Below are 18288 nucleotides of genomic sequence, written 5' to 3' on the forward strand. Positions count from 1 at the left end.
TAAACTAAATATTTATCTTTTTTTTTCAAATTAAATCTGTTTAAAAATAAAAAATAAACAGTCCCCAAAAAAACCAAAAGACATCGTCGCGAAATGTTTCAATACAAATACTTTCTAAAAATCAGAGCTATAGATGTAAAAATATGCAAACAAGAGTTTCTTGCAGTTCATGATTTGCAAAAATAAAAAAAAAGAATTTAACTTTTATGCAAACAAATGAAGGAAGGTGCTAGTAGTCCAAAACCACATAAATGTGGTAAACACCAGAACAGACCAAATAGAATTAATGACTGTGATAATGAAAATGTAAAAACGCGTATTAAGTTCATTCCAAAATACATTAGTCACTAGGGCAGGCAAAAAAAATCCAAACAAAGTGTGCATAGATCATGATTTATCAATTTCTGCTATTTATCACGATTATTACCTGGAATAGCGTAGAGATAGAAATGCCAATCCAGTAAAAGAAAACAACTATAGAAGCGTTTTTTGCAAGGATTTTTAACAAAATTAGACTATTGAATGTTTGTAGCAACAGCTAGTTAATCAAAATCAAAAAGAAAAAATTGTTTTAATATCATTTTCCTATAACAACAAGATATTTTGTCGTTTAAAGACTTACAGATTTAAAATATTACCAAAACATCTCAAACAGAAAATAAAGAGAAGCTTAACTTCAGTAAAATCTGTACATTTAATTTATTTAAGAGCCTTCGAATGTTATGTTTTATAAACATCTTTGGAACGAAGAATTTAAATCTACCAATATTAGTAGGAGAGGTGTGAGAAGTGCAGTAACCCTGAGTGTAAGAGATTTAAAAATTAAATATGATGCACCCATTCCATTAAATCCAAAAAATCTAATCTTTCGATGCTTATACTACATATTTAACAGATTAACTATAGAGATATTGGTGTTGTTGAAAATATATGAACAGATAATGATAATAATATGGATAATGAGACAGAACATTTGGATCGCTTTAGCGATCTGGAGGATGAAAATTAAAGCGATTTTAAAACAATCCGATTACAACAAGTATAGAATTGCAATTTATTATGTTTTCTCTCGTTTAATATTATGTATAATTTTTATTATTATATTATGATACCTAGTTTACAACTTGTTATATTCTTAAATTTTTTTTGTAATAAAGGTGCAAGCCACACTTTTTCGAAATTTTTTTTCTGCAAAAACGATTTTTTTTTAAATTAGCTTAGCATTTCAATGATGGTAGATATACAGTTTTTAAATAACATCATTTACTGAATTTCTATTCTACATTTGGTATTTTATGATTTAATTAATACGTTCATAGTTGATTTTCTCAAAAACTTACTTTTGTGGCATGTACCATGGTTGCTCTAAGGTCTTCAGTTCTTCAAGCGCTTCATCCCACGATGAAAAATTTAAAAAATTGCTTAAGTGGGCGGCAATACCCGCACTTCCCCTAATATTAAAGACTGATATATTGAAATTGATATATAAATTAACATTGGAATCTCCAGTTATTTAGTCATACCATTATCTACGGTTAGATAGATATTATTTAAAATCTGCAATTCGAAATAAATTGACGTTTATGCATTTTATGCAATTTTTTGTATAAATATGAAAAATCCCCAGATATTTGCATAATATTCGCATATATGCATTTCGCAGATTTGCGAATCTACTAATAAGTTAATTGCAGGTCAGAGACAATCATCTGTAATCAAATATAATATAAAACACAAGTACAAAAGATGAGTATTTGATATCAACCGAGAGTATAACAACACATTTCAGAACATTTAACTCCAAAAGTGTAAACATGACTGACACGTTTACCGACGACAAGTTAGTCAACTGACAAATTTATATTTTTCCTACCACCTAATTGTTAACAACATTTATAGGTTACAGATCAATTTTCACAATTGTATTTTAGAATTATTTTGAAAACCATTTTCGGATTGATAATCAAAACGTCGAAAAGAACATAAAACATGAAACTTTATTTATAATTAATTGTTGTGTTTTAAAAGAAAATAAAAATGCAACTTTCATTATAATTAGTTGTAGTTTACTCACCATAAAATATGTATCAATGAAAACATACCACGTGGGTATAGCTTCAGAACCATCTTAAAAAGGAAAAGGATTTTCTTAGGAATATGCAGAAAAATAAACACCAAATCAGGATTTTGTTTTGATAACTGAGGTCATTAATATTATTAATACTATCAAATAATACAAATCAGAAAAAATTAAAATATTGTTAAAGGTCCCCGTCTAAAACCATTTTCTTTACATCTCTTCTTCTTATTTTTCCCGACGGAGTCATAGGAATAGAACTAACAAACTTTACTCCTGCTCTAAGCCTCATTGTATCTGTGACTCTTTCCTCTACGAATTTAATGATGTCTTCTTCGTTTATAGGTACTGTTAAAGATTCTTTTGGGATAATTACAGCCATGGGATGGTCGCCATCTGCATCGTGAGGGATCCCAATTATTACGACTTGAGCCACTAACGGATGGGTCATAATAACCTACAAAAACATGGCATAGAGAATGTACAAAATTAACTTTTTAGACACAATTTGTTAAAAAAATTGTAGTAAGCAATTTGTTAATAAAAGTATTAAATTGTTAAGTTTAACATTAACAAATCGTTAAATACAAAAAAAAACTAATAATAAACCATTAGCTTCAAGTGGTTGAAAACAAAATAATTAAGAAAAGACGGATAAACAATCCTCCAACACACAATATATGTGATTAGTAAAGAGAGCAGTTAATTATAAAATCCAATAAAATAACAAATCTAGTCTTTACTGGATCAGAACTTAACTTGAGTTAAGGGGAAACTCTAAACTTAGTATTTTAATTTAAATCTTACAATATAATTGATTCACAATTAAAGCTATCAGAGCGACAGTGGCCTAAGCCCAAAAACGAAGTTTTGAGATAAACGGAATCTTTGTTTGTCAACAAATTTTAATAAATAGTAGATAATTACTAACACTATGATAACTGCAGTTTATATTGAGACATTTTTAAACATATTTTTTGATTCCAATATAAAGATAAAGAGGGAATAAGAATTGGTGGAGAAATCATAAACACCATGAGATTTGCAGATGACACGGTAATTATGGCTGAGAGTATAGAAGAACTACAAACTTTACTAGATGCAATAAATAGTGAATGCATTCAAATGGAACTTGACATCAACACAGATAAGACCAAATTTATGATAGTATCAAGGAGTCCAATAAATAATGAACAACTAACTCTTTAGTGTCAGCTTTAGGTGGACAGCAAATAGAGAGAGTGACAAAATATAAATATCTGGGAGCTTACATCAACACAGAATTAGATCCAGACCAAGAGATCAGGGTACGAATAGAAATGGTAAGGGCAGCGTTCTTAAAATTCAAGCAATTGTTCTGTAACAAAAATCTGAATACTGCGCTGAGACTGAGGTTTGTTGAATGTTACGTCTGATCGCAACTATTGTACGGGGTAGAAACATGGACATTAAAAGCGCAAATAGTTAAGAAGCTTGAAGCCTTTGAGCGTTGGATATACCGGAGAATGTTGAGAATTCCATGGACTGCCAGGGTCACCAATGAGGAAGTGCTGAGAAGGATGAGGCGAGACAAAAAATTGTTGAGAACAATAAAAGTACGCACGAGTCCATACCTTGGACACATACTGAGGAATGATAAATATAGTCTTCTGCAGGTCATCATGCAGGGTAGAGTCGATAGCAAAAAGAGAATAAGTAGAAAGAGGAAGTCATGGATGCGAAATATTAGAGACTGGACAAACATGACTGTAGACGAATTATTCCACATTGCAAAAGACAGAGAAACTTTTAGAAATGTGGCCGGAAATGGAACTGGCACCAGGCAATTACGGCTAAAGCTTCTAGTGTTGCTTTTTAACGAAGGATCCGCCGCTGGCTTTTAAATGTTGTTTAATAAAATGATAGCTAGAGTAGTTCTCAAGATAAGGGTTGTGTGCTATATTTAAATTAGTCTCTTGTAAGTAGGGGAAATCGGAGCAAGCAGTGATCTGAGATTAATTGTTGTCAACGTTCTAGACATGGAAAAAACCAGTCACCATTCCACTGAATTAATATCAATATTTCTACTGATTAGTATAATGACTTTTTAAGATTATTGAGACGATTAAGATACGTCAGAGTTACTGTCATTCTCACTTAGATCATTAGATATATCGATGCTAGATACACATTTGGCTTCATCAGATTTAAGATGGTGTTTAATTTTTTCATCTATACTTGCTGTGCGATCTCTAATTGACCTTTCTTGGAGAGATGGATACAAAATTTGTAAATTTAAAGGCGAAGATTTAATATCATTCGTGAATTTCAATATTTCTATACAAGGGTCGATATTTCCCAAGAAAAGCTATTAAGTTATCATGTGAAAGTATGAATGCATTTGATGTTTGATTGTATGCTTATTTTATACCTTTTTTAATTTATTCAGGTAGACTAATTTCTATAGGTGGGTTTGTTCTTTGTTCTTTTGTTTGTTCCCTTTTTTGGTACTTTTGTCATGCTGTGTATGACCAGCAGGTGAAACAGGTGGAGGCATAATCACAGTGTCAGCCAGAGAACTATTTTCATTATTTGCCGTCAATACTTCCGAGAGACCTCGTTTTTAAGGGCTGGTTTTTGTACTGGAATTATGTCATATTGTGCAGTATTTGAGATTTCTGTCGATTTTGCGTTGTGTAATACAAGGATTGACATAATGGGTGGTTCGGAATTTAATTTTCGAATTTGGGATAAACTAACTGTTAGAAGATTAGGTCAATTTGAAGCAACGTGTCCTGATTGTTTACAGATAAAAATCTTAATTTTTTCTGTAAATAAATTTTTTTTTGTATTACCTTTAGAAGGTATTACAATCGAAGTTTGTAACCCAAAATGGTCTGTCGTAGAAATGACATACACTTGGCGTTGAAAACTAAGGATGTGAGAATACTTAAATTCTGTGATACCAGCTCTTAAAAAACACATTAGGAAAGCTTAGTAAAGCCCAATATTTTTTATGGCACTTTCTCTAATATCAAGTGGTACGGTTCGGGAAATATTTCATGTGACGATTTTTTTGGTGGGAGATACCAGTCTGCGCATATTTAGGGTAATGTTCCCAGTCTGAATATTTTGATGCAATTTCAATAACATATCCGGTTATTTGATATAGCAAAAGTAATTTATTTGGGTCCAATAGCATCGACTATAGCTCTAACGTAGTCCTGTGATTAAAGGGTTTCATTGGCATGTATAACTGTCACTTGGTCTTTCTTTGGATACATACAAATTTGGTTGTCTAGAAGTTAAATTATCTGTAGTTTAAGCCATATCGATATTTGAGCTGTGGAATTATTATTCTATACGTTACTGCCGATGTAAAGGGTGTTTTTTAGAGGTATAGAACTTCAAAATGGAATAAAATAAAGATGATTTTTATCAATTGACATGAAATTTATTTTATTTATTCGAAAGATAAACTTTTGGCATTATAATTTGAATATGATATCTGGTATATGACCGTCATGGCTGGCTCTGATAATAGTCTAATCTGGAGGTCCAATTTTCAATCACTTTTTCCAATATTTGTCGCAGTATATTGGCAATAACGCGGCGAATGGTCAATCGATTTATGCTTATCGGTGTAGACTAGCATCTTTACATATTCCCACATAAAATAGTCTAGCAATGTTAAATCGCACGATCTTGGAGGCCAATTCACGGTCCCAAACCTGAAACTATGCGGTTACCAAATGTTTCCTTCAATTAATCAATTGTGGCACGAGCTGTTTGACATGTTGCGCCGTCTTATTAAAACAACAGCTCCTGAACATCATGTTTGTTCAATTGGGGAATAAAAAAGGAATTAATCATGGCTCTACAGCGGTCACCGTTGATTATATTGTTCTGGTCACCATCGTTTTTGAAGAAGTACGGTCCAATGATTCCGCCAGACCATAAAACACACCAAACAGTCAGTTTTTCTGAATGTAATGGTTTCTCAACATACATTTGAGGATCTTAACTCCAAATAGAGTAGTTTTCTTTGTTGAGATAGCCATTCAACAAAAAGTGAGCTTCTTCGTTAAAAAAAATTCGCTTATGAAAATTGGAATCAAAGGCAATCTCGTTTTGGACCTACTCTCCGAGTCTACGAATCTACGTGGTGATGTACCTTTAATTCTTGCATGAGTTGGATTTTTTAAGCACGCAAAGTGAGATCTTTCCGCAAAATCTTCCATAAAGTCGATGGGTACGTATCCAACCGCTGTGCACGATAGACTGATTCGGGTCTTCGTGTATGCTACTCTCTACAGCAGCAACAACTTCTTCTGTACGCACTGTACGACGTATCTGTGGATGCATATTATTATTTAGAGTAGGTAAACGTGGTGCAAAAACGTTCCATGGTTAATCGAATTACTTGCCCTGATGGACTATTATGTTGGCTATAAAATGGACATAGTGCGCGATACATATTTTGAACACAACCACAATTTTTTCAAAATAAATTTAAACAATTTGAAAGCGTTGTTCAGGATTTGGTCTAGTTATGCTGAAATATCAAACCAAACTTGACAGCTGTCAAATGGCCAACAGTTAAAAAAGTGTTACCAACTTACATTTCTATACCTCTAAACAAAACACCCTTTAGTCTAAAGCAGAAACACAGATTAAGGATATAATTGTTTGTTCAGAATATTAATGTGTCTGTAGTTGGTAACTAGACATATTGTCGACACCTTAGTTGCCTGATAGAGCCGGCTAGACCACTTTTCGAAATTTATGTTAGTTCATTAATGTTTTATTACTGCTAATTAGGCGAAACATAATAAAACTGGATCTATTATAGTTCTAAATAAATCTAACTAAAGGTGTTCAAAGAAGTAAGATATAATATTGGATTGGTTGCTCGTGTGAGTCCATTAGTGAACGATGTTCACTCCTCCAGATACCCCGCTCAAATAACAAAACATTTAAACAACATTAAGAAGACTAGATATGCACGTAGCTCTATCCAAAGATACTAAGTTCAAATAACCAAAAGGATACACACACATTTGGAAAATACCTAAATATTTTTGTTAAAAAAAGAATTTTTTTTTCTGGTATGTCTAATAATAATAAAAAATTTTTATTTCAAAATTTTTAGTAAAAGGTATAAATAAAACACCCAAACGAGCTATATCACAAATACAGAACGTTTTCGGAATGTAAATTCCATCATCACTGTAACCTGAAAGTAATTAACCACTTTAATTAAAAAGAACGTAAGGTTTAAAATGTTGACTAAGGTTATGCAAAATGTGGTTAATACTTACAAAGTGCACATGCTGTGAGCCACTAAAATATATGGGTAAAATCCCTTTAAATGATATAATTTTACAAATATGTTACATTATATACCTACTATTAAAAATTAAGATGTCTAAGTTACCGTTGAAATTGGTAACATGGCAACGTATGGCTCTACATCGGTTACTTGGTCCTGAGACAAAGTGTCTTCGAGGACCTTTTGATAACAACTGATAAGAATGACAATATTCACATGTTAGGAGAGATATCGGAACAAATCAGTCAGTGCAACTTACGGTAGTTGTCTAAAATGACAGAAGTCAGCATTATTTAAAATTGAATAAATTACAATTGTAATAACATAACAGTATCAACCATCAATGTTGTAGTCTGTAATGTGAATTTGTCCTATATTTATGTTGAAAAACATTTAAAAATTTGTTATATAAATTAATTTAGATAAACTCGAATACATGAAATTTTGTAGGTATCAATAGGCAACCAACTATAATACATGTGTCTAAATTTGATTGTTCTTAAGTAAAGATTTTAACAACAGGTCCTGTATGTTATAAAACTTTTGGGACCTAGGAAATAGTGAAAAAGACATATGTAGGAAGATGGTTCTATAAAATTTATTGTTGAGGAGTGATATAGTAAATGATATGTTTGAATTTACTGTTGAGATGAAATTTAAATATGAAAAGAATGTTTTTGTAATGTAATGTTCATGTATTGCTTAACTTACAACTTAAGCATGGAAGGCCCCCTATGTCAGAAAACAACATTTGGTACCTGGTAAATATAATAGATTTTTTAAGTTATAAGTTCATGAACATAAATTACTGGTTCGGTTTGAAGGATAGAGATGGTAAGTTGTTTGTGTGTTGACTAGTATGCAATATAAACAGAAAATTGATGGATGATAGGTGGTTTGGTATAATATTGTTCAAACATTGCTCAAGTTATAACTTAAGAAAAAGAAAAAGGCCCTACATGTTAAAAGGAACATTGGGTACCTGAGAAATAAAAAGGATGAGTTATAAGTTTGGGTTTAAGGTAGGTAGATGAAGTTAATAGGCTTTTGGTGTGTATTGTAACGATATGTAAAAACTGCAAGAGTAGTTGGATTTTAAGGTGGCTCTGTTAAATTTACTAAAGTTATGTGATGTTTTAATATTATTGTGAAAGGAGAAAAGACCCTACAAGAGGCTGAAGTCCCCAGAGATCCGGAACCAAACCTTGAGGGAAAGTGGATAAGTAAAATAAAGTGTAATGAAAACAGTATGAAAATGTGATGATATGTGTGTAAGTAGATAAAGATGTATGGTAATGATAAAATTTTGAAGAGGAAGTGAAATATTTAGCTCTGAATTTAGTTTGTAGAAAAGGAGCATGGAGGATATTAGGTGTGGGGTCAGACTTGGCGCTTAGATTCCTAGAAAGAAGTGAGGAAAGGGGGGGAGTTGGTTATATTGAAAACGTTTGATAGGACTAAGGAGGATTAATAGGTGATAGAAGAAGAACGAAAAATCGAATTCTAATGAAGAAGTAAAGTAAGAATGTGGGTTATGAGAATAGTTGACGATGGAGCGGAAGAAAGTCTCGATTGAATGAGACATGGCGATTAACACAATTTGGTCTTCTCGGTTTTTCTTTAATAATTTCTAGGTCTTCATATAAGTCTAGTTTGAGAAAGTTTTTTTGAGTGATATTATGAATAAGTGAAACGTCTTCTGGGATACTGAGGGTGTGGTTATGTTCTTTAAGATGTTGAGAGAAAGTGGAAGTGTTTTCTCTTTTTGTGTGCTCTAAAGAGCGTGAAGACAATGATCTACATGTTCTTCCTATTTAGGTGGCATCACAATCAGAACATTTGAGTCTATAAACACCACTATGGTTCATATAATTAATGGAGTCTTTGGAATTGGATATATACTGACCCAAGTTATGGGGTACTTTAAAAGAAACATGGACATTTTCAACTGGACGTTTGATTAGATTTCGAATATCTCCAGAAAGACTCTCATGATGGTATGGAAGTGAAACATACTTGGGTTTGGTGGTAGGGTCTCTGGGGAACGCAGTCTCCTGCAGGAACTGCAGTCTTCTATGGATGAGTTTATTGACGATGTTGTGATCATAATCGTTGTTGACTGCTATTTGTTTGATAATGTTGAGTTCTTTTTTGTAGTTTGAGTGGGAGAGTGAAATGGTCTCCAGGCGATGGATGTAACTATGAAAAGCTGCATATTTATGAGACATGGGATGGTTAGATGAGAATGGTATTACACGGTCAGTCTGTGTGGGTTTCCTATAGATACTGAAGTCGAAGTGGTCATTTAGTCTGGTAATGGTGAGATCAAAAAAATTGATTGACATGGATGATTCTAGTTTCATGATGAACTTGATGTTGGGGTGGATTTAATTAATTTTAGAAAATAATAGTTATGCTGAATTGGGTAATAGTTCAGCTAAATTGGAGTTACCTGAAATGAAGACTAAACAGTCGTCAACATATCGAAACCAATAGAGTATTTCAGGGTTTTTCATAATCTGTGTGGATTCTAAATGATCCATAAATACATCAGCTAATAGAGGGAAGAGATCCATGGCTAAGCCGTCAGGTTGTCTATAATATTTGTTGTTAAAACAAAGAAATCTTGGTCTAAGCAAAGTTGCAATAGTTGGATAATGGAGTTTATAGTAGACAGGCTGATGGAATTGGTTTTTAGAAGAGAGTGAACTAGATTAATTGTTTCTTGTTTGGGGACAGAGATAAATAGATTGCTGACATCAAATGAGAGCATAGTAATGTTGGGGTCAAGATTGATCTGTTGTAGGTTATTGACTAGATGACTAGTATTTATGACTAAGAATCGAGGGGTAAAGTTCGTCATGTTGTTAATAAGATTCAATATGAATTTTGATAAGATGGAAACTAACAACTGGACGAATAGGAATGCCCTCCTTGTGTATCTTAGGTAAACCATACAATCTGGGTGTTAAAGGGTTGCTTGGAAGTTTGTAATATGGTGCAAAGTGTTCTGAGAAAAAATATGTAAAATGTTTGATGTTATCTTTTAATTTGTTTATAAACTTTTTTGAGGGATCTGTTGTGAGTGGAGTGAAGTTATTATTATTAAGGAAAGTAGAGACTTTATCATTGTATGAAGATTGATCTAAGATCACTACACAGTTACCTTTGTCAGCTTTGATGATGATTAGATTGTTGGATTTGATTTTTGTTTTGATGGATTTGAGGGTATTTAAATGTTCATTACGTTTGTTATGGGAAAATTTGGGAAAGTTGGATGTTAAATGACTATTGTTGTGAGTGGAAGAAAGGTTGATAGATGAGGGGGTGTTGGTATTAAAGACTTAAAGAATTAGATAAAGAGTTTTTATTTTTGAATTTGTTAATAGTATCAAAACAAGAGTTTCTGATTGAAGTTTTTTGATTTAAAGGAACAGAGAGATTTTGGATGATAATGTCTAGCTCAATGGAGAGACTCTGAAGGTCTTTTTCAAAGACCTTACTAGGAATGGAGTATTTGAGGCCTAGATTTAGTAGGTAGAGTTCATTATTGTCAAAGGAAACTGAAGAGAGATTTTTTAATCTTGGATGAAAAGAGAAATTAGAAAATTTAGTGTTGTTACTGTTATGATTTGATGAATTGGGTTTTATTTTTAATGAAATTGTTTAATTTTGATTTAAGTTTGTTGAATTTGGTAGAAGTTACATTGTCCAATCTGTCCTGAACATCATTCAAAAGGTTATTTAAGTTATGAAAGCCTATGGAATCAAGTAGAGAGTCATACGTTACCTTAAGTTTACAATATATATATATAGTTGAGCTTGCTATAATGTTTACAGATCTCCTTTTTTAGAATTTAATTCCAGTAAACTTAAAGAACACCTTCCAACTAAAAATTCTAAAGAAAATTTTTTTGTGATACATGGTATACAGCCAGCTACGGGAACTTAGTTTCCTAGTGGATATTATATATTTGTCTGCTAAGGTACTTCGCTATTCGTAAAAAAAATTGGCCAATGTCAAGCATATAACGAAGTTTTCCAAAAAATATAAAACAAACAAAAAACGGCATCGACCACCAAAAAAATTATAAAAAGGCGACTTACAAAGCGGCACAAGTAAGCAAAAAAAAATAATACTAACAAAAAACAAGCACGTGTAGGAGGAGCCTACTGCAGAAAGCAAAGCACTTAATTGATAGCGGTAATGAATATTTATCTCAAAATTTTGTCTGTACTCAAAAGAGATAAACCCTTTAAGATATTGATTACGTACTTGTTCTAGCATAGCAGGTGCAATGTGCCATCCTTTGTACTTTATCATTTCTTTTATTCTGTCTTTGATATAAAAACAACCATCCTCGTCATAGGTAACGATATCACCAGTTTTCATCCAACCCTCACTATCGAAAGTATCTGAAGTATCGTGATTATGATATCCACTCATAAGAAACTCTGATTTAATTCTAAGCTCGCCTTCTTCATTCGGCCCGCAATTTTTTCCTGTATAGAAATCAACAACCTAAAATCAAAAACAAATACACAAAAGGATTGCTGAAATTGTTATTAAGTATATGAAAGACATTAAATTTTTTGTATCATTTACATACTTTTTATATAAATGTAAAAAACTAGCATACGCGTTAGTATACAGGATTTTATTACACAAACTGTAAATATCCATGAGTTTTTCTGATATTTTTAATAAACATCTTGTGTATTTATCTGCAAAGATACGAGGTACGGTCAATGTTGTGGTAATTTTACTGTGGGGTGGTCTAACAAAGTTGTGTTGGAATTTTTATCACTGTGTAAATTACCCAAAATTTTTACCGCCAACATTAATGGCGCATAACAGACTTAACCGTTAATACTTACAATCGGAATAGTCCAACTACATTTTGGGGTAGATCAAGTGCATTTATCAAAAAGCAAATATTTACTAATTTCACAGTAACGTGGGCTGCCAACCGCTGTCTCTTTTCTGATCGTTAATATCGATTTTCTGTTTCCCTTTGCCAACGTAAACCAGCGAAGAGCGATATACGACGAGCTGTTCGATTCTGGTTGTACAAAATGTCACAAAAGAGAAGATATATCCCTGGAAAGACAGCAGGAAATCGAAAGGAGAGATGAAACTATTTGTGCTACCATCGAGATGGATAACTCCAGAACCACTAAAAGTTTTAAAGCAATATGGCTTTAAGAAATATTTTAAATATTCAAATACTCTTTAATTATTTTCTGGATATCAACTTCGTAGAATGGTGTTTGGTGAAACTGCAATGAATGCATTTCATAAAAATGATAATTTTATAAAAAATATTCTTTTCGCCGATGAATCGTCATTTTCAGTACGGGGTCATCACAATCCTTGGATTTCTCAGGAAAACAAACATCAAAGTATTGTACATCGGACCCAACGCCCTAAAAAACTTAATGTGTGGACCGGCATTTTAAGTGACCATGTAATTGGTCCATTTTTCATTAAGGGAGTTTTGAATTCCGCTAAATATCTTGCTCTTTTACAAGATAAGATTATTCCAGCTATTTAGAATCTCCCAGAGGTACGGTTAGAAGATGTCTGATAACAACAGGATTGCTGTTTCGTTCATAATGCTCGTATCGTGAAAAATTACTTAAACACAATTTTTCAGAATTGCAATGTAAGCGGAACAAGCCCAATTAAATGGCCTGCGAGACCTCCCTTGGATTTATTTTTTGAGGACATATTAATTCCACCATCTACGGCAACAATCTCGAGATGGCACATAATCTAGTTTGTTTAGAAAATAAAATAAGAAATGCATGTAAGTATTTTGTAATAGACTAGGTTATTGTCTTGCAAAAGAAGTTGGTACATTTGAACCTTTTATTTTGTTTACTTGTTATTTTATACAGTAGAATGTATTATTTGTTTTTCAATTTCTTTAAATGAATTATTTAGTTATGCTTAACTAGGTTAAGAATAATGCTTTTTCGTTTTTCACTGGGCATAACCCACAATAAAAATTTTCAAAGGTTTTTAACTGCATTGCAATAACTTTAAGTTATTTACTTAGATTAACGTAGCAGAATTAACTCCCTTCATATACACCCAAAAGAATTTTAATTAATACTAAGGGTTAAAACTTCTATGGCAATGTGGCCTTGACGACAGCAGTCGGTTTGAGAAAACTCAGTTGCCACAATTACCTCAATGTATATTACTTATGTCCAGCTAAAAGCTTTATGTCCTGTATAAGATATTTATAGGTGGGGTGTAGGGTTGTGTTATAGAGGTAGTACCTTTTATTGAAAGGACCACATCAAGCGTCATAGACGGGAGATGGTTCTTGATAACTGGTCCTCATAAGACACCTAACTCTCACTTATGGCTCCACGTTCCACACCCCGGGCAACTGCATTGGTCTGCAGACTAAACTAAGTGAGGGTAGCCAGATATGGCAAAAATTTCACCGAGTGATTGCCAAGTGTCGGATGAGTCCTCTTGACCGTGTTTGTGGAAGAGGTCGCCATTCACACACTCCTAAATTCCTCAATTTCTCCGAGTGATTGCCGGTATAAGCGATCTCCCACTTGCTGACCAACGGCTTCGGGCGGATGAGTTGGTAAGTGGTAGGACACTCTTTTGTCCTGGAGTTGAAAAATCGGCTTCGAAGGCGGAGGAACTATTAAGTAGTCAACGGCATAAGGATGTGAAAATCCACGGGATGACTACCACATTATATATCCCTAGTAAAACCATCATGACGAGTAGGAGATTTAAAGATGATATGCCATGCGACCCGATTAGCAACCGGCGTCGTCGAGTTCCCGGGCTGGACGATGTGAAATCGGAGACCGGCCACGCAACGGTGAGTACCAGGCCTTGCGTGGAAAATATGCGACTGGATAAAACAAATAAAAATATCAGAAAAAATACTGTTAAGATAGCTACATGGAACGTAAGAATTTTTTATCAGACTGGAAAACTAAACAACGCAATTAATGAAACGAAGAGGCTCAAAATTGATATTCTAGGGTTGAGTGAAATAAGATGGCCAGGTAATGGTAAGTGCGAGAAGGAGGATGCAACAATATTTTTTTCAGGCAGCAGAGAAGAAGATGTCAACCATAGGCATGGAGTAGCGGTTCTAGTAAATAATAAAATCAAAAAACATATAAAAATTTTTATTCCATATTCAGAACGCTACATGTTGATCCAGATAAGTGCGCACCCTCTAGACATAAATATAATTCAGGTTTATGCTCCCACATCTGAGAGTACTGATGACGAAGTTAAAGAGTTTTACGAACAATTAGACGAAATCATAAAAAACCTAAAGAAACAAGACATAACCATGGTAATGGGGGATTTAACTCCAAAGTAGGAAAATGCGAAGTCAGTGAAGTAGTTGGTAAGTATGGGTTGGGAACAAGAAATGAGCGAGGTGATCGACTAATACAGTTTTGCCAGGAGAAAAACTTAATTATCACTAATACTTGGTTTAAGTTACCATTAAGAAGATTGTACACTTGGAGGTCACCACAGGACAGGACTGGGTATATCGTTAGAGATCAGATAGACTTTATAACAATTAACAAACGATTCCGTAACAATACTGATGATATTGAAAGAGATTGGATCAAGTTAAGGAACGCCATATGCAACGGTGCGAAAGAAGTTATTGGTGACTACGAGCGGAAGAAGAAGAACGAATGGATGACAGATGAAATATTACACCTTATGGACAGAAGAAGGGAAAATAAGAATAATCCCAAACAATATAAAGAACTGGATAGAACTTGTAAGCAGAAAGATAAAAGAATCCAAAGAGAAATTGTTACAAGAAAAATGTCAAGAGATAGAAGAGCTAGAAGGAAGACATGATAGTTTTAATATGCATAAAAAAATCAATAAGTTTACTTATACTTACAAGAAAAAACAGTTTGGTAGGTTAATAGACGAGAACAACAAGCTTATTGTAGATAAAGAAGAACAGTTACAGACTTGGGCAAATTACATAAAATATTTGTTTACGGATTATCGTCATATTCCTACGAACACTCTTGATCTGAATGGACCAAAAATATTAAAAAGTGAGGTGATAAAAGCTATAGATCAAACGAAAGATGGGAAAGTAACAGGATGCGATGAAATACCAGTCGAATTTTTTAGAGTTTTTAACGAGAACAACCTGAATGTAGTATTAGAACTGTTTAATAAGATATACCATACTGATCAAATTCCATCGGACTGGTTAAAATCTACATTTGTGCCCCTTCCCAAGAAATCGAATTCTAAGACGTGTAGTGAATATCGCATTATAAGTTTAATGAGTCACACCTTTAAAGTATTCTTGCGTATTATACATTCCAGAATACGAGGAAAATTAGAACACAGCATAAGTAAAACACCGTTCGGTTTTAGATGCGGTTTTGGAACTCGAGAGCCGCTCTTTGCAATACAAGTCTTGATTCAAAAATGTCTGGATCAACAGAAAGATGTTTACGCGTGTTTTATCGACTATGAGAAAGCATTCGATACTATCAAACATGACAAACTCATAGAACTATTACATCTTACAGGACTTGACACTAAGGACATCCAGAGTATAAAAAATATATATTGGAATCAAACAGCCCACATGAAGAATGGACATATGGTGAGTAAAAACGTAACCATTTCGAGAGGGGTTAGACAGGGCTGTATTCTTTCGCCACTGCTTCTCAACCTGTACACGGAACAAATATTTCTAGAGGCACTGGAAGAGTACAACGAGGGCATCACGATTAATGGCGTACCAATAAGTAATTTTCAATATGCAGATAATACTGTTATACTGGCCGATAACATCGAAGATTTACAGATGATGCTAAATAGAGTAAATACAACTGGCAACCAATTTGGACTGAAGATCAATAGAAAGAAAATTAAATTTATGGTGATCAGTAAAAAGAACATTCAACATATCGACCTGAATATTGAAGCCGAACGTATTGAAAGAGTACACCGATTTAAATATCTGGGATATACAGTAAATGATAAGTGGGACCCAGATGTAGAAATTAAGATCCGAAATGAAATAGCAAGATCCAAATTCATCAAAATGAGAAAGCTCTTAAGCAACCGCCACCTAAGCGTTAACCTTCGATGGCGCGCCACGAAATGCCACGTACTCTCTACGCTACTTTACGGAGTTGAAGGGTGGACGTTAACAGCAGCAAATATAAAGAAGTTAGCGGCTTTAGAAATGTGGCTGTATCGACGCATACTGAGAATACCTTGGACAGACAGAGTGACCAACACAGAGGTATTAAGACGAATGGGTAAAGAGATGCAATTGTTAACAACTATTAAAAGGAGGAAAGCGTCATACCTGGGCCATGTGTTCCGTAATGATAAGTACAGTCTGCTACAGCTTATCGTGGAAGGCAAGATTGAAGTTAGAAGAGGTTCTTGCAGAAAGAAGAAATCATGGCTGAGAAATTTGAGAGAATGGTTTCAAATACCAGAAGCTGCGAACATAATACATACGGCACAAAACAGAGAAACCTATCGTTTGATGGTCGCCAACCTTCGGTAGAAGACGGCACATAAAGAAGAAGATAAGATATTTAAGAAATTATAACTTCTCACAATATAATATTATGCACTCATGGACAAAAATATCGAATATTTTGGAATTTTCCAATTTTTTTTTGTAGTCACTATATTTCAAAACAATTTTACATTCCTGATGGCACTTATACAGTAGGCTGATGTAGTCAACTGGTTTGAAATATTTTGGTCTTTATTTTGACGTTTATTTAGCGTTTAGGGTCATTCGTACATTTTATCATAAAAAACCTCAGTTTTTTTTAGTTTAATTTATTGAGTTTAATTAAATATTGTTTTGAAATAACTAAGGTGAAAACAAATATGCCACCAATTCGATACTCCGATGAAGCCCAAGTAGCACAGATGGTAATTTTGTACTAGGAAGGATATGCACAAAAAGATATCGCACGACGTCTCAGGAGAAGTCAATCTAGTCTCAAATACTTTAAAAAAGTACTGCGAAACAGGAAATTTCGTACGAATGCCTGCACAAGGACGCCCTAGTTGCACAGCCGCACTTGATGACCGTTTTTTGGTTCTTATTTTTACACTAAATCGTTCATTGACATTGATGCACCTCAGAAATGAGCTAATGAATGTTAGCCAAGTTAATGTAAGTTCAGAAACAGTTAGACGAAGATTAAAAGAAGCAAACTTAAAGACCAGACGCCCCGCCAAAGTTCCACGTCTTCTCCAAAATCATAAAGCTCGTCGTTTAGAATTTGAAAGAACACATATTCAGTGGAATATCGACAACTGGAAAAATGTTCTTCTCACTGATGAGACCAGAATCCTATTATGGAAGCTAAATAGTCAAAACCACGTCTACCAAGAGATGGAGAACGTTTCGCCAGCTGCAATCTCGCACAGACTGTTAGTTTTGGAGATGGAGGCATAATTCTTTGGAAAGGTATTAGTTGGGAGGTACGCACCGCACTTGTGGAAGTGATTGAATGGATGACTTGTGACTCTTACGTTTAAAACATCCTGCAAGATCATATTTTGCCATATGTTGGTAACATTGAATATGAAAAAGTTATGTTACTGCACGATAATGCTCGACGACATGCCGCTGCCATAGTGAGTAATTATCTTGATAAGGTTCAAACTCGAAGATTGGATTCGCCACCGCTTAGCCCTGATTTAAATCCAATAGAGCACATATGTGGGATCACCTAAAATGCCGCATATGACAAAGAAATCTTATTCCAAATACGATAGAGCAGCTTCGGCTTGCTGCACAGGATAAATATAATGCAATTTCCCAAGGATATGTCCAAAATTTACTTGCAAGCATACCGAGAAGGATGCAAGCAG

General features: G+C 33.9%; 1 protein-coding gene across 3 annotated transcripts in view; it reads right to left on the bottom strand.

Annotated features, from left to right (window-relative positions):
- Window positions 1–2191: 2191 nt before the first annotated feature.
- Window positions 2192–18288, bottom strand: part of LOC140450227 (luciferin 4-monooxygenase-like) — a 95319-nt gene continuing 79222 nt past the window's right edge. For all 3 annotated transcript variants that reach the window (XM_072543733.1, XM_072543732.1, XM_072543734.1), the window contains 2 exons: window positions 11665–11910; window positions 2192–2534 (listed from right to left, as the gene is read on the bottom strand). In XM_072543733.1, coding sequence (XP_072399834.1) covers window positions 2262–2534; window positions 11665–11910 — 519 coding nt within the window. In that variant the 3' untranslated portion in view covers window positions 2192–2261. The remainder of the gene's footprint in view (window positions 2535–11664; window positions 11911–18288) is intronic.

The sequence above is a fragment of the Diabrotica undecimpunctata genome, chromosome 9, assembly GCF_040954645.1.
Source record: "Diabrotica undecimpunctata isolate CICGRU chromosome 9, icDiaUnde3, whole genome shotgun sequence".
Taxonomy (NCBI): Eukaryota; Metazoa; Arthropoda; class Insecta; order Coleoptera; family Chrysomelidae; genus Diabrotica; species Diabrotica undecimpunctata.